Genomic DNA, 21,049 nt, shown 5'->3' on the forward strand with positions numbered 1-21,049 from the left:
TATCCTTGAACTGTGAGCTAAAATAGACCCTCCCTTCCTTAATTTGCTCACCAGGCATACAGCAATGAGAGAAGTAATGTTCCAGAGCCTCACTCCTACTCTTCTACAAGACTCCCACACCACAACGACTGCTGCCTGCCTTTGATCCCCAGGGCAGGTGCCAGAGAACCAGGAGTTGTCCCTACACACCCTTACCTGGTTCTTCCCACAGAAACCACAGCAAGGTTCTTCCATTTCCTCCCTCTGTCTGCCTCCCAAGTGCCTGGTGCTTCCCTGTGTGGTTCTGCATGGTGAGACTTGTCTCCTATTTCTAGGGGTCAGTGAGTATAATAAACTTACTCCTTTAGGGCAGTCATTTCTATGACTCTATGATTCACCATCACTGTTAAAACTCAAACACAGGGTCCATGTTTGTGCAGCAAGTACTCTTACCTACTGAGCCATCTCTTTATTTTTTCTGTGCCCTGTTTGTGTGCCTGCCTTCTGTTTCATGATACCTTTACTTCTCTCCTGCTACTTTCTTTAAATTTGTTATTTTTTCCCTCTCTTCTTGACATAGAAATTTAAAACCTTCCTTTTTCTCTGTAGAGGGCAACTAGCTTTAAACAATATGGGTGTGGTTTACAGGTTTGACAGAATGTACTTTTAGTATCATTCATCTGTAATCCTAATACCATTGACACAGAGGTAGGGACATCCTGATTTGAGGCCAGCCTAGGCTACAAAGAAAACCTTATCTTGAAGCACAAAAAAACAGCTGTGAATAGTAGCACACACCTTTAACCTCAGCACTTAGTAGGTGGAGGCAAGAAAATTGGGAGTAAAATGTCATCCTCAACTACATAGTGAGTTTTGAGATCAGTCTGAGATATAGGAGACCCTGTCTCAAGAACACAAAAACAGACAAAGTGGTCTTTCTGCAATACCAACACTTTTGAGGCTGAGGCAGGAAGATCCTGAGTTTGAAATCAACCTGGGCTATTGTTCCAAAACAATAAACAGAGAGAAGGAAAGAGGAGGAGAGGAAAGGGGAGTGAGGAGGGGAGGGAGGAAGGGAGGAAGGAAAAGAGAGGAGAGAGAGAAAGTGTTTGTGTGCTGCCTAGTGTCCTCCTGCTGCTAGATTCTATTTGCTGGTAAGCACTTGCTCTGCACAGTCTTGACCTTTGAAATTGCTGTCTATGGCCCCAGCTGGTCTATACTGGTAAAACTTTCCTCCTATGAGTTTGGAATATTCTGCACTTGTTGGTATACTGTAGAGTTTCTTTTTTTTTCTTTTTTTTTTTTTTTTTTTGGTTTTTCGAGACAGGGTTTCTCTGTGTAGCTTTGCGCCTTTCCTGGAGCTCACTTGGTAGCCCAGGCTGGCCTCGAACTCACAGAGATCCGCCTGGCTCTGCCTCCCGAGTGCTGGGATTAAAGGCGTGCGCCACCATCGCCCGGCAGAATTTCTAATTGTGTTGTTACAGGCCAATATGTCTGTGAATATAGACAAAGAATTTAAACAAAACAGAAAGTTGAATGCAACAATACATAAAAAGAGTAACATCTTGCAACCAGATGGGTTTATTCCAGGAATTCAAGGTTGATTTAGCACTGAAAACCGTTCAAATCCTATCCACTCTCACTGAGATTTTTGCTTGCTACTCTATCAATTACAGAGAATACTAAAAGCCTCAGTCATAATCACATTCTTCTCCATGTCTCCTAGTCCTCCCAACTTCTGCTTCCTACCCTAAAGCTCAACCCAGGACTATCCCTTCTATCACCATGCAGGATCCTCCCAGGAGAGACAGCTATGGCTATTTTAAAATTACTGTGCAGTACCTGATTTCTTTAGGCTAGTGTTTGCTTGGTGTACATTTTTCTATCTTTTTGCTTTTAACTTTTCTCTGTCTGTCATGTATAAGCTGTATAGCTGTATATACAAATTATTTTTACTTACTAAACAAAACAAACAAAACCTGACTAGGAATGCAGGTCAGCTGATGGAGTGCTTGCCTAGCAGACACAGACCCTGGGTTCCAGCACCAACACTACATAAACTGGCACAGTGGCACACTTGTAATCGTAGCACTTAGGGGATATAAGTAGAAGGGTCAGGAATTCAAGTCTTCCTCAGCAATTCAGCAAGTTTAAGGATAGCCCGAGTCACAGGAGACCTTATCTCAAACAAACAAAATAATTTTTTAAAAAATGTGTGTTTTTGCTGGGCGGTGGCGGCTCACGCCTTTAATCCCAGCACTCGGGAGGCAGAGCCAGGCGGATCTCTGTGAGTTCGAGGCCAGCCTGGGCTACCAAGTGAGTTCCAGGAAAGGCGCAAAGCTACACAGAGAAACCCTGTCTCAAAAAACTAAAAAAATAAAAAAATAAAAAAAAATGTGTTTTTTTTGTTTTGTTTTGTTTTTGTTTTGTTTTGTTTTTTAAAGAATACATACCTCTCATCCCAACACTTGGGAAGTTGAGGCAAGAACCACATGAACCCAGGAGTTCAAGGTTAACCTTGGTGAAATTTTGTCTGGTGTATGTGTGTGAGCCTGATAAATTACTGAAGGGGAGTATTTGATCCATTTATATTAATATAAAGGGGTCCCCCCCCCTTTTTTTTGAGACAAAAGTCTGCCTGCTATGGCCCAAGATGGTCTCAAACTTGCCATATTCTTCCTGCCACAGCATCCTGAGTGCTGGTATGTAGTCGCTAATCCAGCTGGGTTCAAGCCCACCATGATTTCCTATTTATCCTTCATCTTATCTTTTAATGGGTTGTGTGTGTATGTGCACACATAAGCATGCATGTACAAGTGTGGAAGCTGGAGGACAGCCTCAGCTGTCATCCTCAGGAATACCATCCACTTCCCTTGAGACAGGGTCTTTTCTTGGCCTGGAATTTACCAATTAAGCTACACTGGTTGGCCAGTGAGCCCCAGGGACCCTGTTGTCTCCCTCACCACTGCTAGGATCACAAGTGTGCACACCTGCACTTCCAGCTTTTAATATGGATCTGGAGATTGAGCTCAGGTTCTTGTGCTTGGATCTATTTTCATTTGTCCTTTATCCGTGTGCGTGCGTGCGTGCGTTTGGTATTCATGAAGCTTCTGAATCCTTGGATGTCCTTTGCCACTGTGGGACAACTCAAAGCTGCTATCTCCTCAGCTACTGCTTCTGTCCTCTTTTTTACCCTCCCTTTTAGAATGTCAACCATGTACTTGAAACCCTGCCCGTGTTCCATGTTTCTTTGTTTGACAACCGTTTTCCTCCTTGAACCCAGACATTTACCACAGCCCATCTCTAGTGCACTCTCTGTTGTCTTCTGCCATGTCAACTACTCTTAAGTTATCCAATTAATTCTCTTTCATTTATTCAGAGATGGGATTTCATGTAACCCTGGCTTATCTCATATTCAGTATGTAACTGGGGCTGACCCTGAACTGATCTTCCTGCCTCTGCCTCCCAAGTGCTATGACAGTGGTTCTGAGCCACCATATCTGGCTTACAAAAGAGTCATTTCAGATACTACATTGCCAGTTGTTCAATGCCCACTTGATTCTGTTTTAGAGAGTCCAATTACCCTGAAATCATCTATCCTTTAGCCCATCTTCTTCATGTCTTTCACTTCCTTGCCCATGTGTCCTTGTGTGATAACTGCCATCTTCCCTGATGACATGAAGTCCATGTCCATCTATGAAGCTGTTACTCAGGACCCTGTTATTTTCTATTCAATGCTGAATACTCAGTGTTAAAGCACAGGGACCCCAGGCCAGGTGATCTTTCCCCAGAGATGGTGAAAGCTGCTGTCTGTTGTAGTCGATCTTCACAGAGACAGAAAGAGAACCTGGAGAATAGCCTGATCCTGTGATGCTCCATGTCAGCTCCAAGCGCTGGGCTGGTTTAGGGCTGTTTTATACCACACTAGGCCTTAACCTGAGAGTCCAGGGTCCCCTGATCTTCTCACCTGGCCTAGGCTTGGCTTCCTGCTTGTTCTGACTCTGCTATCTGACGAGCATGGCCTCCAGATTTTATATTCCTTGTGTACTTCTGTACTGGCACTCTCCTATTTATGAAGGGTGTTCTGGGTACATGTGTGCAGAGTGGGGGTACCTGATCTGTAGTTTCTTGCTTTTGGTAATTTTGTCCCTTAAGAATGCCTTGAAGACCCCTCTTCATCAGTGGTACAAAACAGCCACGCTGTGCTCACTCTAATAAATGTGTCTGTGATTCCCCTAAAATGGAGGTGTCCCTCCTCAAGGCCTCCCAACAGGATTACCCTAGAACTTTGTGCCTGGGGACATCTGGGGTTTTTTTGTGTTTCTATAGCTGGATTTTGATTTTTTTTTTTTAAGGGAGTGAGGGCAAACGCTTGTTGCCTGGAAGGTAAGTCCAATACAAACTGATTGTGGTAGAAACTGGAAGCTCAAAGAGTTTTCTCAAGCTGGAGAGATGGCTCAGAGGTTAAGAGGACTGACTGTTCTTCCAGAGGTTCTGAGTTCAATTCCCAGCAACCACATAGTGGCTCACAACCATCTGTAATGAGATCTGGTGCCCTCTTCTGGCCTGCAGGCATATATGCAGACAGAACACTATATATAATAAATAAATATTTTTTAAAAAAGTTTCTCAGCCGGGCGGTGGTGGCGGCGCACGCCTTTAATCCCAGCACTCGGGAGGCAGAGACAGGTGGATCTCTGTGAGTTAGAGGCCAGGTTGGTCTACAAAGTGAGTTCCAGGCGCAAAGCTACACAGAGAATCCTTGTCTCGAAAAACAAAAAAAAAAAAGTTTTCTCAAATGTTTTGAGCTGAGCATGGTGACATACTTGTGTAATCCTAGCACTCAGGTCTCCTGGAGGCAGGAAGATCAGAATTCAAAGTTATCTTCAACTACATAGTAACTTTGAAGCTAATCTGGACTATGTGAGGTCTTATCTCTGAATAAACAAACAAATAAATAAAATTCCTTTGAAAGGATTTTTTTCTTAGTACATGACGAATTATGCATGTACATGCTACATTATGCATTTAAGACACAGTCTAACTTACGGAGTCAATGCTCCTGTTATCAGTGTGTCAATAAGTAAATGCATACTCAGTTACTTTTCTAGAAATAAACATCCATGTTTATGAGACTACCTCCCTGGTTTTAAGAATTTCAGACATGGAGTGTCTTGTGGCAGTTAATAGTCTAATATAGACAAAGCCAACTTCCCACTGAAACTCTTCAAGAAAGATTGTCACATGTTGATATAGCCTTTAAAACTTTGTGAAATCAATCCCCAACATCAATACTTTAATGAAACATTTCAATGAAGTCAGGTTAAAGTGTGTACAGGAGACTGCTGGAGATTTCACATACTTTATGGCTGCAATTTTAAGGAAGGCAACATTAGCAGTACCCATGATGCAGCCAGCCATCTAGTCCATATATGTCTCCATCCCTAAGTGTCTACCATAAAACCACTTTTTCAGGTTCTCTGGAGTCTGTCCAAAATTTTAAGTTGTTTTTTTTTTTTTTTAAAATCAACTCTAGGCTAAGGAAACACTGGGTGTCTTTAGAAAGCAGCTCTTCAAATGGGCCCCAGGGACACTTCTCCCCATGGGCTGCCCAAGTTCATAACCTCCAATACCACAGCCCTAGGAGCTGTCATGGTGCCCTGTGCCTTGCACAGTGTCAGTTGGACTCATCCATGCCACAGATGCCAGGGGCTGGACTTCTCCATCTTCATAGCTTGTTCACTGTCGTAGAGACTTCACAATGGGGACAGGCACAGGTAGACCTGAGTACTCACAGTGAAGATGTGTCACCTGATTGATTCCCCCTTCCCCAGATACCTACCCACCCCACAGATGGAATACCTAGTTATTCCAGAACCTTTCTGGGTCCACTTGCTATTTGACAAAAGGTAAGTCCTTCTCTGGCTTCCTGGCACCCACTATATTTATAAACACCTGCTCTTAATGTTGAGCTAGTATCAAATCCAACACATTCACCAAAAGATCAACAAGAGCACATAAAAGGCATTTGTTTGTTCTTTTAAAAAAAAATCAGTTTCTAGTAACTCTACATTTGGAGGGATACAAAGTGCAAGATGTCATGGCTACATTTAGTCCTCAGATATTTAAACAAAGTAGCTGGGTTAGAGGTCTGTGGCTGCTTCCCATGGACTGTGGATTGTCTCTGTATACCTTCTAGTATCAGCAACCCAATGTGAAATCCTCACCTGGAAGCTAAGATGCACCTGCCCCCTGCCCACCAAAAGGGCACTGACATAACTTTACCAGGAATCTGGCAGATAATTGGAGACCAGACCATGATCAACACAAGCTCTATTTCCCACACATACACCTGCCATCAACTGCTTTGCCACACTCACATTGGGCAGCCCGCAGCAAATGGACACTGTAGTAAAGTCTAGAACACTGGAGCCAGGCAAGGCAAGTGTGAACACATAATCCAGAGCATGACAAGGGGTGCCTTCTGAGGTCTGTCTCGCCTGGAAATCAAGGCAAGTCACAAGCTATCTTTCTGTTTACACGAGACATCTTCATTGTAGGCTCCTTAGGTGACTTCAGAATAGAGCTGTTAGTACCTAAGGCCACCTGGCACAGTTATCCCATGCTGGGCAAATCCAGGCCTATGAGAGGGATACTGGCCAAGGAGGTGCTAGATGCCTGTTCCCAGCATCCTGGCTGGAGAGAACCAGCTGGAGCCAAGTCCAGCAACAATGGCCCAGCCTATCGTCCAGGTCACAAGAGGTGTCAACCTAGAACCAGAGACAGATGTGTTACAAACTATCAGATGGGAGAAAGTTGCGTAAGATTTTTATAGACAACAAACTTTCTCACTCCTCACTCACCTGGTCACTGTCCAGATTCTACAAAGACAATCAGTCACTGGCCACCTGGAAAGGAAGGCTGTCATTAATTCCCAAAAACAGACGCCACAAGACAAGCCACCAGTAGAACACTAACTGCAGCTACAGCTTTAGAAAGGCCATGGAGGAAGAGTACCTAGTTAACTTCAGAATCCAGTGTTTGAAGCCATGTTCTTCTTGAAGACTTCTGTTTTCTTTCTGAAGGCAGCAAACAAACAAGCCTCCTGTTGGTTGGCAGTGAGCCCTGCAGCCTCAGGAACAGGAAGAAGACTCCACCTGGTATCCATTGGGCCCCAAGCAGTGTGGGGTGAATACAGAATCTCAGATAGTCAGAAGCTCACACTAACCTGACACAGACAAAACCTAGTAAGAGATGGCCATTCTCCTCAGTTTTAGAGATAGATTAAATGAATCAAGTGTCTTTGTTAGAATAAAACTCAGCAAAACAAGATCAGAGAAACTCCTTGTTTTTTACTTTTCTTGAGTTGGGGGATCTCAGTATGTTCCCCAGTCTGGTCTTGAACTTACAGGCCTAAGTAATCTTCCCACCTTAGCTTCTCATGTAGCTAAGAGAAATATTCAAAAATAAGCATAAAGCAATTTGGCACACATGTCACTGGGAGAATGAAGTCAGCATTAGTGAAAGCTAATGGTTCTGCTCACCTGGAGGACTGAGCTGAGCATAAAGAGAGGCCAGAGGCAGAATGGCTTTTAAGACCCTTATGTGAAGCTGTTCCAAGTCCTCGGTCTGCATTTTGTTCACTTGTCAAGTCCCAAGATACATGATTGGTTCCAGGCTGCCCAGGTATGGCTGCCTTAAGTCTTACCTGGGCTGGGAAGCAGTGCTGACTCCCTGGGTTCTCTCTCCTGGGAATCTGAGTAGAAGTAGGTAGAGATGTGTACACTCTGCTCCAATGTTCCCCATGAGCATCTCAGAAGCACTGTCAATGTTCTTGAGGAGTGCAGCTGGCTAGGGCACAATGCCAGGGTATGATTGGAGGATTCACCAGCTAGCCAATTCCAATAGCAGGGATTCTTGCATATCACTTGCCTGGGATGGGGGTCTCTTTCTAAGAGCAATATGAGTTCAATAGAGGAATTGGCATGGAAAGCTAGCTCTGAGAGTCAGGCTCCTAACAAGAACTCCAAGATGCTCTAGCCTGTGTCCAGCTTAACAAAGTCCCTTGTAGGAATAGAATAAAATTCCAGATCAATCTAGCATTACGCTAAGGTCCTGGGCTGCTTGTTTAAATACCATAAGGAAATAGTCTTTAACAATCTCTAAGCCAAAACAAGCTGCCTTTGTTCTCTGTAGAATAAGTTCCTGTGCCTCTGCCTTGTGGGGCCTGTGGCCACAGAAAGAAGTACATCCAAGTCCAATACTATGCCAGCTCCAGTGACAACTTCACCAGTGGGTAGGTTTTGAAGGTGGATAGCCAAGCCCTTAGGGCCTGAAAGGAATATGGAAAATTCACACAGGACATAACTGTGCTATGCAGTTCTCAGGGGGCATTCTATCAGTGTGCTTGGGGATGGCACTTTTAGCACTTTGGGGTCATCAAAGATAGTGAAAATGGTGGCAGAGTCTGTGGTGTCATAGCCTCCCAAGGTCAGCTGGTCTTATTTGCTTATGTAAATCAGGTGCTCAAACTCCTGCAGTATTTCTCTAGGGCCCATGTCCTGTGGGATGGTCTGTATGTCAAATCTGTTGCTCTGATTGGTCAATAAATAAAACACTGATAGGCCAGTGGCCAGGCAGGAGGAAGTATAGGCGGGAAAAGGAGGAGAAGAATTCTGGGAAGTGGAAGGCTGAGGCAGAGAGACACTGCCAGCTGCCACCATGATCAGCAGCATGTGAAGATGCGGGTAAGCCACCAGTCACGTGGCAAGGTATAGATTTATGGAAATGGATTAATTTAAGCTATAAGAACAGTTAGCAAGAAGCCTGCCACGGCCATACAGTTTGTAAGCAATATAAGTCTCTGTTTACTTGGTTGGGTCTGAGCGGCTGTGGGACTGGCGGGTGACAAAGATTTGTCCTGACCGTGGGCAAGGCAGGAAAACTCTAGCTACACCCATGGAAGAAAGGCAGTGCCAAGGCCTCAGGTGTCAATGTGCACCCACAAGTACAACTTGTAAAACAGTAACAGTGAGCTACAAATGACTTATTCCCTGGTTTCTGTTCAGTGAACAATGACTATGAAAAGGCAAGTTGTAAGCTTACTGCTGAAAAAGTATCAGGAGAGAATCAAGTTAACCTGAATCAAAAGAAGTAATGCAAAGTCCTTTTCTGGGGGCATCAGTTACAAGAATGGTGATCCAGTAATGAAACCACCATCTTGTTGAATTTATTAAGCCTACCTACAAAAAGAAGAAAGTTAATTCATTTTTTTCTAGAATGTTCTAGAACCGTCCAGAGAAAATTTCTGAGTATTCACTACTTTGTACTACCTGTACACATGTTTAAAAACCTGCAAGAGGCTGGGCAGTGGTGGCACATTCCTTTAATCCCAGTACTCGGGAGGCAGAGGGATCTTTGTGAGTTCAAGGCCAGCCTGGTCTACAGAGCGAGATCCAGGAAAGGCGCAAAGCTACACAGAGAAACCCTGTCTCAAAAAACCATTAAAAAAAAAAAACACAACAACAACAACAACAAAAAACCTGCAAGAGAGGCTGTAGAGATGGTTCACTGGTTAAGAGTATGTACTGCTCTTCCAGAAGACCTAAGTTCAGTTCCCAGCACCCACATCAGGCAGCACTGAGCTGCCTGTAGCTCCAGCTCCAAAGGGATCTGGCACCTTCTTCTGGCCTCTATAACCACATTGTGTTGTCTCTGTCTCTGTCTCTGTCTCTGTCTCTGTCTCCTCTCTCTCTCTCTCTCTCTCTCTCTCTCTCTCTCTCTCTCTCTCTCCTCTCTCCTCTCTCCTCTCTCTCTCTCTCTCTCTCTCTCTCTCTCTCTCTCTCTCTCTCTCTCTCTCACACACACACACACACACACACACACACACAAATATAAAAATAAAGTATATATTTAAAAAGTTACAAGTGCATGGTTTGATGGTACACAACCCTGTCATCCTCGCACTTGGGAGGTAGAAATAGAAGGATCAGAAGTCCAAGGTTATCCCTAGCTATGTATCAAGCTTGAAGTCAGCCTGGGCTACATGAGACCTTGCCTCAAAAAACAAAAAGAAAAGAAAAATCTGCAACTTAACTAGGTTCAGTGGTTCAGGACTGTATTCTAGCACTCAAGAAAGTGAGAGGAGACTTGAGATCTGTCTGAGTTACATAGCAAACTGGTCAATTTATCAAGAATCTGACTGTCTCAAAATCAAAGTTAAAAAAGGGTAGAGAGTATTTCAATGGCAGAGTACTTATCTACCATGCTCAAGGCCTAGGGTGGATCCCCACTATAAAATAACAATAAAATCTTGAAATACAATTGAATTCCCATACAAAATTGCCATGACCAAACCATATCTATATCAGTGTGTGAGCAGAGAGTTGGGTCATAGCTAGGGTACCAATGCTTCATGTACTTTACCACAAAACAGCCACCAAGCCACATTGAGGAGCTATAATATTTCCTTTCTCTAACAACATTCCATATCCATTGGGGCTTGTGTCCTTCAGGTACTACAGTGGAAGTCTCAGGCACACTTGGACAAAGCTTGCCACCAGCAACACATATGGCAGTTATAAGTCCCAACACAAAGCCAAATCCAACCAAACACAGCAACCAGAACCCTGACACCCTGTCACCAGAGTAATATTCTTTCCCAAGTGCTTCTCTGGAGCTCATCAGAGTCGAAGCACAAGCTCCTTGAACACCGGAGTTTCTTTTTAAACCCATTTGGCATTCTTGGGTATACAGCCCTACAAAGGAGGTTTCCCACAACAGATCCTCCAATACACCTGCAGCTCAAAGGACACATTTCTAGAACTGGAAGGTGAGCTAGGTGCTTAGGCAGGGTACACAGGCAGGTTTGTGGAATAGGGCTGCCCCTCATCTTGAGTCAGCCACTCATCTCTCCCCAAGTTATAACAACCCAGGCCAGTTCATTGACAGTAAAGTGAAAACACACCATCCTGAAAGTCAGCAAAGTCATGAAGAAAAGTTCCAATGTACCCAAGACTTTCCTCCAAGTGTCCAGAGCAACAGATGACATCACAGAGAAATAGACCTCCATCACACTCCACTGACAACCCATGAGATGTTCTGTATGTCCTGTGGGAGCCCATTCTTGGGTTCCTCATGGCTTTACCCAGCAGGTCCACATAGAGGATGATTAGGACTATGGGCATGAGTGTAGGTGTCTGAGATGGTCTGCACTTGGCTGTGCTGTGGGATGGTCTGTATGTCAAGTTGCTCTGATTGGTCAATAAATAAAACACTGACTGGCCAGTGGCTAGGCAGAAAGTATAGGCGGGACTAACAGAGAGGAAAAATAAAAGAACAGAAAGACAGAAGGAGTCACTGACAAACAACATAAAAAGATGCTGCTAAGCCACGAGGCAGGGTATAGATTTGTGGAAATGGATTAATTTAAACTAAAAAAAAACAGTTAGTAAAAAGCCTGCCATGGCCATACAGTTTGTAAACAAAATAAGTCTCTGTATTTACTTGGTTGGGTCTGAGCGGCTATGGGACTGGCAGGTGACAAAGATTTGTCCTGACTGTGGACAAGACAAAAAAAACTTAAGCTACAAATGGTGCCCAATTTTCTGCTCCACACAGGCGCATGTAGCACAGCAGGCCACACTTGTGCAGTGGGTAGAAGGGCACATGGCGCTGCCTGCCTTGCTACACCACTACAGAGCTCGCCACCAGCAGAATCAGCACTACCCATCCCTAACCTTGCCACAACCCCCATAGCCAATTATCCATCATGGATACTCACGGTGGATCCTGACACAGTGAGACAAACCACACATTTTGGAAGACAAGAATCTATTTCTGAATATTTCCATGTTTCATTCTAACATAGCACAAAACCAGGCAGACTTAACTTAGGATTTTAGAAAATAATGTTTAAAATAGCCTACTCATTCTTCTGCGTCTACAGCCCAGAAGGTAAGTTTCATGTACTACACATAGTCAAAGTTCTATAGTTCACACCCAAACCTTAAATCTTGCCACTCAAAAAAAAAAGACAGGATTAGTATGTAGCCCAGGTTAATTCAAACTCATGATCCTTCTGCCTCAGCCTCCTCAATGCTGGGAGTATAGGTGATCACCACTAAATCCAGCATTTTTCTGTCAACCTCTAACCCTATACATAGAAAATAAAAGGACAAATTTATATGAAAACACTGGCATAAGGATATTAAAACATCATTGAGGGCTGGAGAGATGGCTCAGCGGTTGAGAGCACTGACTGTTCTTCCAGAGGTCCTGAGTTCAATTCCCAGCAACCACATGGTGGCTCACAACCATCTGTAATGAGATCTGGTGCCCTCTTCTGGCCAGCAATCATACATGCTGTATACATAATAAATAAATCTTTAAAAAAAAACAAAAAAACAAAAAACAAAAACAAAACATCATTGAAATAACAAAATATCAAACCTAAAAGCTGATTCCACCTGTAAAGGACAGAACAGGATGAGCCTTGGCAATCTGCAGGAGTACGGGGATGCATATGCTAAGCCTCAAAGGAGGTCACAAGGAGGCCTTGCTACCCTACTCCACTTCCAAGCTTTAGAGAATACAGACTGAGAAGTAACTCATACCAGAAGAGAGATCTGAGAAGGAAAACGCATGCTTACAGCCCTGTCTTTGCCAGGCACTACCCTGGCTTGGCTACGCTATAGCACCTTCTAAAGCAAGGAGGGCCTAGACCAGGGTCACTCAGACAGCAGGACAGGAAGGGGCTTCCTCAAGGTCCCTGAGGTCAGACCAAAGGTCCTGTTGTAGAAAGTAAAATCAGCTTTTAGGACTGGCCATGCCTCTGATTCTGAATATGACTACTCCATGTTCCTAGCACAAACAGGCTAAAGTTTCTTTTGAACAGAGCTCATACCAAAGTGAAGCTACTAGATACAGAAAGGATAGAAAACCTGCAAACTATTTCCCTCATTCCAAAATTATATATTATATTTATTCATTCTCTCTCATTCTCTCTCATTCTCTCTCTCTCTCTCTCTCTCTCTCTCTCTCTCTCTCTCTCTCTCTCTCTCTCCTCTCTTTCTGAGACAGGGATTCTCTGTAATTAGCCCTAGGTATCCTAGAACTCACCCTGTAGACCAGGCTGGCCTTGAACTGCCCCTGCCTGCCTCTGCCTCCTGAGTGCTGGGATTAAAGGTGCATACCACCAAATTTGTTCTTAAAGATAAACAGTATCTGGGGAACCAGGGAACAAACAAGTAGTTGTTACCCCAGCCTTCCCTGAAGGGGGAGTTTTACACTACACTGGACACACATGTCCCGTGAGTATGAAGAAAGAGTGAGAATAATCCAGACCTCACCTCATCTCCACTGCCCCATGTTATCCACAAAAATTGTTGAATTTTAGAATTCCTCTGTTCATGTGAATTCCAGGTACCCCAATTCACCTATAACCACCTCCATGAACTATCCCAGTACTTTGGGACTTTCAGGAATCCAACAATCTGTATCCATAAATAGACTTTGCTCTTGAGACATTCACCACACTAGTTTATCCAAGCCATGTTCAACACTCTTGGATGCTGTTTGTTTAACAATCACAACAGCTATGGATTGGCCCCATCCCCATTTCCCAGATGTGGGAAACAAGGCCTAAAGTGTTTTTGACGGTGTGCATAATCTCAGTGCACACTGTTGATGAAGTAGTCTCAGCTTGCCTTCATGGCCACTTGATAGGTAACTTGGAAATAAAGAGAGCAGACATCATTTTCCACCTTTAGTCTTTATTTGCCATAAGTAATTTGCATAACTCCTCAAACCAATACAAAAGCCCAACAAATAATGTTTTAGTGCTCATGGAAACAAAACTGTAAACAAGGTCCAAAGTGCCAGCATCAAAGGCAACTGGAAACTGTCCTGTAATTCAGTGGCTTGGAGAATGACCAGTCACCACCACACATGTACTTGGGCTTCCTGGGACAGGATACCCCTCATGTTCCCAACTCGATGTCTCCAGTGTGGGGTGTGTCCCTTCCTTCCCCACAGAGAGAAAAGTATCAAGTCATTTTCTCACATTCATGCTGAGCACCAGATAAACAGGAAGTCCTGGAGCTAGGTTGATGCCCAGGGCAGTGACACCATTCTCCCAGCACCACACAGGGCTGCTATAGCCAGTATGTACCGTGACAAGGGAAGCAGCCTGTCTTGTCGCTATGAGCTCTGCAGATGCTAACGCCTCTTGTCTCACGGGAAAAGGCACCTTGAGGGAGCCAGCTGCTAAACAGCAGCTGCCCTTCAGCTGCAGCATGGTCAGCCTGTGGTCTGGATTTCAGCTAGATACACTAAGGTCTTAAATGCAGCATCCAACTCCTTTCTAAAAATACACACATGACCAGCACTCTCTAGCAAGAACAAAGCAAGCTCCACATCCCTGGGTCAGCGGCTCTCTGCATGTTGCCTACACAGAACAAATCCCAACACAAAGGCTGGTAGTGGGACCAGCAGAGGGAGCCAGTACCTGTTCCCTGGACACAAAGACTATCTCTGGCACCAGAGCTGCCACTGGCTCAAGGGGTTTGCAGTTTTAGGTTTACTAATTGTGTGTATTTTTAAGCTTGGTGGGTTTTAGATTTAGAGGCTTCAAGTTTGAGTGCAAAACATTCCAACAAGCACTCACTGCTCCCTCTTGATGCCCAACAACACATACCAACTCCCTTCTTGTCCTGTAAAGCAAGCATGCTGGTTCCATAGGACTCAAAGCCAGTCTACCTCCTGAAAGACCTTGAGGTAGCTGAAAGGTAGTTGCAACTCACAGCCCATCTGCCTGATAGACAGGCTACAACCTCCTCCTCCTCAGTGACACCTGGGTCTGAGAGTCGAAATGAGATGTTTAAAATCACATCAGGACACAGTGACACACCAGAGGTTGCACTTACGAGACAATGAGTGGGCACCTTTGGGCAGGTACTCGAACAGAAGTGAGCCGTCGTCCCCGAGCACATCAGCCTTGAGTGACAGCAGACTGTTCTTACTCATGAGTGCTGCACGCAGGTTGGCCACTGCAGCAGCCTGGTGCAGTGCTTCATCCTTCTCTGGGGTGAGGGGTGGGCCCAAGTAGCTGGTTTCTCCTCCTAGGAGGCCCTCATCGATGTGTGCATAGAGCTCTGCTCTCTCACCTCGGCTGTCTGAGCTGCTGGCCTCAGTGACAGTCAGGTCCACATCTAGGGAAGGGGAGGAACACACAGGTCATTTGGGGATGTTGCAAGTGGGAAATGAAGACAATTAGGAGGATAAAGGCAATGAGCTTCAGTCCAGTCTAGCCCTCTGAACCAGTGTACCCACTCAGAGCAAAATGTGCTACTGATCCCACCTGCCTAGACCTATAACATGCCACACAGCACAGCAAAATTTACAATCCAATGGGCACTTCACTCACAACCAGGGTAGAAGGCCACTAACCTTTGATAAAGGGTCAAAGACCTGAGCCCAGACCCAGCTCTGGAGCTATAGGATCTCCTCTTCTCAAAAGAGTAGGGTGCACCAATGACCGTTAAAGTGAAAACTATGAAACTCTTAGAAGAAAATCTACATGACCTCAGATTTGGCAATGGGTTGTCAGACACCAAAAACACTAGCAACAAAACATAAATTGGATTTCATCAAAATTAAAACCTTGTGCCAGGTATGATGGTGCATGCCTGCAGTTCCAACACTTAGTAGAAAGACAAGAGGACCAGGGGCTCAAGGTCATTCTCAACTACATGGTGAGTTTGTGACCAGCCTAGGCTATACGAGACTTTGTCTCAAAAATAAAACAAAATACGAAATAAATAAATAAAAACTGACATGCTTCAATGATAACCCACAGAACGGACAGACTATGTACAAGTTACTTATATAAAGTTTGAGACAGCATCTCATGAATCCCATGTTAGCCTCTAACTCTTTATAGCCAAGAATGACCTTGAGCTGCTAATCCTCCCAACCTCCATCTCCTACGTCCTGGCATTACAGGTGTGTGCCACCACGCCTTGTTTACATAGTAATGGGAACTGAACCTAGGACCTATACATACTGGATAAGCATTATACCACTGAACTATATCCCATCCCAAAATTATATAGCTGGTAAGATACATATCAAGACTCTAAAGCCTGCAGTTCTGAATTTGAATCCTCAGCACTTGGGTAAAAACTCAGGCATGGCTGCGGTAAGTGCTTGTCTAGCATACCCAAGGCCCTGCATTCAATCCCCAGCATTGTAAGAAAAACAAAACTACAATGAGATACAATTTCACACCTGTGAGAACAGCATCTATCAAACAACAGAAAACAAGAAGTATCAATGAGGAGATGGAGAACCTGAAGCGTTGTTATAACTGAAAACATGAATCATGCATCATCAGTGGAAGGTTGGCAGTTTCTCAAAGGTGAAAGATCCAAGACACTCTAGTTAGAACAGCTGAAGTGACCAAGCAGGACATCTGTTATTCTTTACATGAGAAAAGTAAAGGGGGGAAATGTCACATAGGATCTGAGCCCACTTGTTCCTCTACCCTCTTGCTCTAAGGCTCCTATCCTAATGAAAAGATAGCCATGTTCAGGCCACAGTGAGAAGTGCCCCTCCAACACAAGTGCTAATGACCCTCCAAACCTTTTCCCTAGGAGCACTGAATAAAAAGCAAAGAAAATGCTTCTGTGTGCTTAGGGCCTGGGATTTAAGACAACTTTTTATTAGATTGTATTCATTTTTTTAATTTTGTGTGTGCTCTGACTGCATGTATGTATGTACACCACATGTGTGCTTGATGCCCATAGAGGTCAGAAGAGGGCATCAGATCCCCTAGAACTGGAGTTATAGATGATTGTGAACCACCAGTGGGTGCTAAAAATCAAACCCAAGACCTCTGCAAGAGCAACAAGTGCTCTTAGCCACTGAGTCATCCCTTCAGATCAATAGTGTGATTCTTTAGCAACTTAACTCTTGGGGATTAACATGAATTTAAAGTGCATTTCTCTTTAGCATCTAACTTGATGAGCCATGGACCTGCAAACAAGTGGATAGTGGGACTTGGACAGTAACTCTTGGTATTAGCCTCCAGACTTATGACATTTAGCCAACTGTGACAAGAACTGCCCCACTCTTCCCAAAACATAGCTCCCAGATAAACAGATTACTTCCTACAAAGGCTACTGAAATGCTTCTGTGAACTAAGAGTCAACATAGCACACAAGCATCTTTACAAAGATATGGGGGCTGACCAAAGGAAACGTGTAACATGACAAGTTACATGATTGAGCCTCTCACTATCACTGTCTCAAGTGTTAGAGGCAAACAGATTTGGTGACATTAGGGGGGAAAAGACTTCAATGGCAATGTTAAAAAATAAATTGAATGAATGGCAGGACATAGTGGCACATGCCTTTAATCCTACCACTTGGGAGGCAGAAGGTGGTGAATCTCTGTGAGTTCAAGGCCAACCAATCAAGAGAGACCCTTACTCAAAAAATTAAAAAAAAATCTATGCCATATGTGGTGGTTCCCATTTGTAATCCCAGCACTTGGGAAGCAGAGGCATGATTGCTGAGAGGGCCAGGCTGCACTATAAAGTGAGAGTCTATTCTTTTCCTTTCCTTTCTTTTGAGACAAGATCTCTCTATGTAGCCTTGGCTGGCCTAGAACTTGCTATGTAGACCAGACTGGCCTCCAACTTACAGATATCCACCTGCCTCTGCCTCCCAAATGCTGGGAAGCAGGCATCACCACACCTTGCAAGATTCTGTCGCTGCCGACTTCTTCTTCTTCTTCTTCTTCTTCTTCTTCTTCTTCTTCTTCTTCTTCTTCTTCTTCTTCTTCTTCTTCTTCTTCTTTCTCCTTCTCCTTCTCCTTCTCCTTCTCCTTCTCCTTCTCCTTCTCCTTCTCCTTCTCCTTCTCCTTCTCCTTCTCCTTCTCCTTCTCCTCCTTCTCCTTCCTTCTCCTTCTCCTTCTCCTTCTCCTTCTCCTTCTCCTTCTTCTCTTTCTTTTCTTCTTCTTGGTGAGTGCTGGAGATGTAGTTCAGTTTGTGAAATGTTTGACTACTATGCACAAAGCCCTGGGTTGAATCCCAGAACTGTATAAATCAAGTATGGTTGCACACATCTGTAATCCCAGCACTCAAGAGGCAAAGGCAAATGTATCCAAAGTTCAAATTCAAGATCATCATTGGTTACATAGAGACTTGGAGGTCATTCTGGACTTGAGAGCCAGTAAAATGATGGGGACATTAAACCAGGAAGGGGATGTATTGGGGTATCCTGGAGAGCTAGAAGGGTTAATGAATGGGGAAAGGATATAATCATATTTCATTGTATACATATACAAAATTCTCAAGAGAATACTTTTTTTTTTTAAGAGTGACAATAAGGAACACTGAAAAAGTCTGAGTAAGGTCAGCAGGTCACATCACTGTCATTGTTTGTTTGTGACAGTGATTCTGATTTACAGGCTGCTGCTATTTCCAGGAACTGCAGAGTGGCACCTTCCTCAATCTCTTAAGACAGGGTCTTCTATGAAGCCCAGCTTTATGTAGTCCTGATTGCCTTGGAACTCACTATGCAGCCCTAGATAGACTCAGACTTGCTATGATCCTCTTACCTCAGCCTCCTGAGTACTAGGATGTTAGGAAAGAGCTATTACACTCAGCTTCTGTAATATTGTTAACAGTGGCATGTTGTGTGATATTTTGTTTGTGTTCTGATAAATAAAGCTTGCCTGGAGTTCAGAGGGCAGAGCTAGCCACTAGCTAATCATAGAGGACAGGCGGTATGGCACACACCTTTAATCCCAGCCACTTGGGAGGAGGAAGCAGGAAGACCACCCTGTTCAAGGCCACCTTGGGCTACACGGGATTGAACCAGTCTAAAAGAGAAACAGAGCCAGGGTGTGGTGGGGTGTGCCTTTAATCCTAGCACTAGGGAGGTGGAGACAGGAATACAAGGTGAGTGAAGACAGGTTCTAGCGCCCCATTCGGGCTGAGAATTCATAGAGGTAAGAAATCTCTAGTGGCGGCTGCTCTGCTTCTCTTATATTTCAGGTTATTGCCCCGATATCTGACTCCTAGTTTAAATTGATAAGACTAATTAGGATCACACTTCATCAGCGTGTAAATCTACATATCTCAAAATGGGGAGGTGGGGGTGGGGAAAGCAGACCCAAGGTGCTTCCATCCTTGAGATATTCTCTACCTGTTCCTGAGCTGGCCTTGCCATTGCCTCTGGGGCTTGAGGACCAACTGAAACACCTCCACGAGAACTGGGTTGATAGTCTCTGTCACATGCATGAATTTATCAAAACTCAATACTTTGCACAGTTAAAAAACAATATGAGGAGCAATACTTATTTATTAGTGGTGGCAGACAGATGGAAAACTTCTGAAGGATTTTTCTAAGTTTGAGCACATTCCTTCTCATGACCTAGCTTCTCCATGATGGAGTGGTTACTACAGAAAAACAAACACAGGCATCCCTCAAAGAGCCAGACAGTGTTGCAGAAGCTTTGCTTCCAACCACAGTAAACGCAGATCTGTGCCTACCATCACCAGACAAGACAGAATAAACAAAGGGTACAGTTTGCAGACAGTGCATATGACACTGTAGTGAACCAAGTGTAACATCCAGGCAGGTACTGCACAGGCTGGCCACAAAGACACTAAGGCATGTAAGAGTTCTCACCAGAAGGTATTGCTGTACATTGTTGGATGCCATTGGATAAAATGCTACACAATCTAAATCATCCTAGGGAGACTCCAGAAAGTTCTACCCTTTGGTGGTGCTTAAGGGCTTGTATTCATCAAATACATCAAATTATTGAGATTTGGCACATTCATGGTGGCTAAACTTCACCTAAAAATGTAAACACACTGAACTCTAACTAAAAGACTTGGAATAAAGAATACTGCTGTCTACCACTTACTTTGAAATAACATCGAAAAATAAGGTGGGATTTCAGGTAAGTGGGTTTTTTTAAAGATCGATTTATTTTATACATATGAGTGATTTGTTTGCATGTATGTATATGCAACAGGTGTGTGCCTAGTGTTTTCAAAGGTCAGAAGACAGCATAGAGTTCCCTGGAACTTGAGTTAGAGATGATTGTAAGCCACAACGTAGGTTCTGGGAACTGAACTTGGGTCCTCTGCAAGAGCAACAAGTTCCTTTAACCACTGAGCCATCTCTCTAACCCTCAAGTGGATGGCATTTAATAAATAAAATATGTTACAGGGAAATTCAGCAGCAGATATATTCACTATATCATTTTTTTTCAGCTTTTCTTTCTTTCTTTTTTTGGTTTGTTTTTCAAGAAAGGGTTTCTCTGTGTAGTCATGGCTGTCCTGGAACTCACTCTGTAGACTAAGCCAGCCTGGACCTTAGAGATCCACTTGTCTCTGCCTCTTGAGAGCTGGGATTAAAGGTGTACACCACCATCACCTCGTTGCTGTTCTCTCTCTCTCTCTCTCTCTCTCTCTCTCTCTCTCTCTCTCTCTCTGTCTCCTTCCTTCCTTCCTTCCTTCCTTCCTTCCTTCCTTCCTTCCTTCCTTTCCTTCTGTTTTTTTAAGACTTGCTTTGTAGACAAGGCTGGCCTCAAAATCACAAAGATAGGCCTCCCTCTGCCTCCATGCCCTGTGCTTTTCTTTTTTCTTTTTTTTTAATTTCTATTTTATGAGACAGGGTCTTGCTATATAGGCCAGACCAACCTCAAACTCAAAACAATCCCCCTGCCTCAATTGCTGGAATGCTGGGATTACAGGTGTGTCACCATATTAGCTTCAATTTTAATTATGAATATTTTTTCAATAGAACATTAGAGATACAAACAATATTGTTCTAACCATAAACTTCTAAAGATTTATTCATTTATTTTATGTATATATCTGCATATATACCTTTATGCCAGAAGAAGGCATCATATCCCATCACAGATGATTGTGAGCCACCATGTGAGCACTGGGAATTGAACTCAGGAACTCTGGGAGAGCAGCCAGCGGGTTTTTTTTTTTTTTTTTTTAAGATTTATTTATTTATTATGCGTACAGTGTTCTGTCTGC

General features: G+C 43.8%; 1 protein-coding gene across 3 annotated transcripts in view; it reads right to left on the reverse strand.

The window, feature by feature from the left end:
• Zbtb46 (zinc finger and BTB domain containing 46) overlaps window positions 1-21,049 on the reverse strand; it is a 91,563-nt gene that overhangs the window by 12,232 nt on the left and 58,282 nt on the right. For all 3 annotated transcript variants that reach the window (XM_076571412.1, XM_076571413.1, XM_076571414.1), the window contains exon 3: window positions 14,904-15,188. In XM_076571412.1, the coding sequence (XP_076427527.1) occupies window positions 14,904-15,188 (285 nt within the window). The remainder of the gene's footprint in view (window positions 1-14,903; window positions 15,189-21,049) is intronic.

Source organism: Peromyscus maniculatus, chromosome 4 (assembly GCF_049852395.1).
Source record: "Peromyscus maniculatus bairdii isolate BWxNUB_F1_BW_parent chromosome 4, HU_Pman_BW_mat_3.1, whole genome shotgun sequence".
In the NCBI taxonomy this organism is placed as follows: domain Eukaryota; kingdom Metazoa; phylum Chordata; class Mammalia; order Rodentia; family Cricetidae; genus Peromyscus; species Peromyscus maniculatus.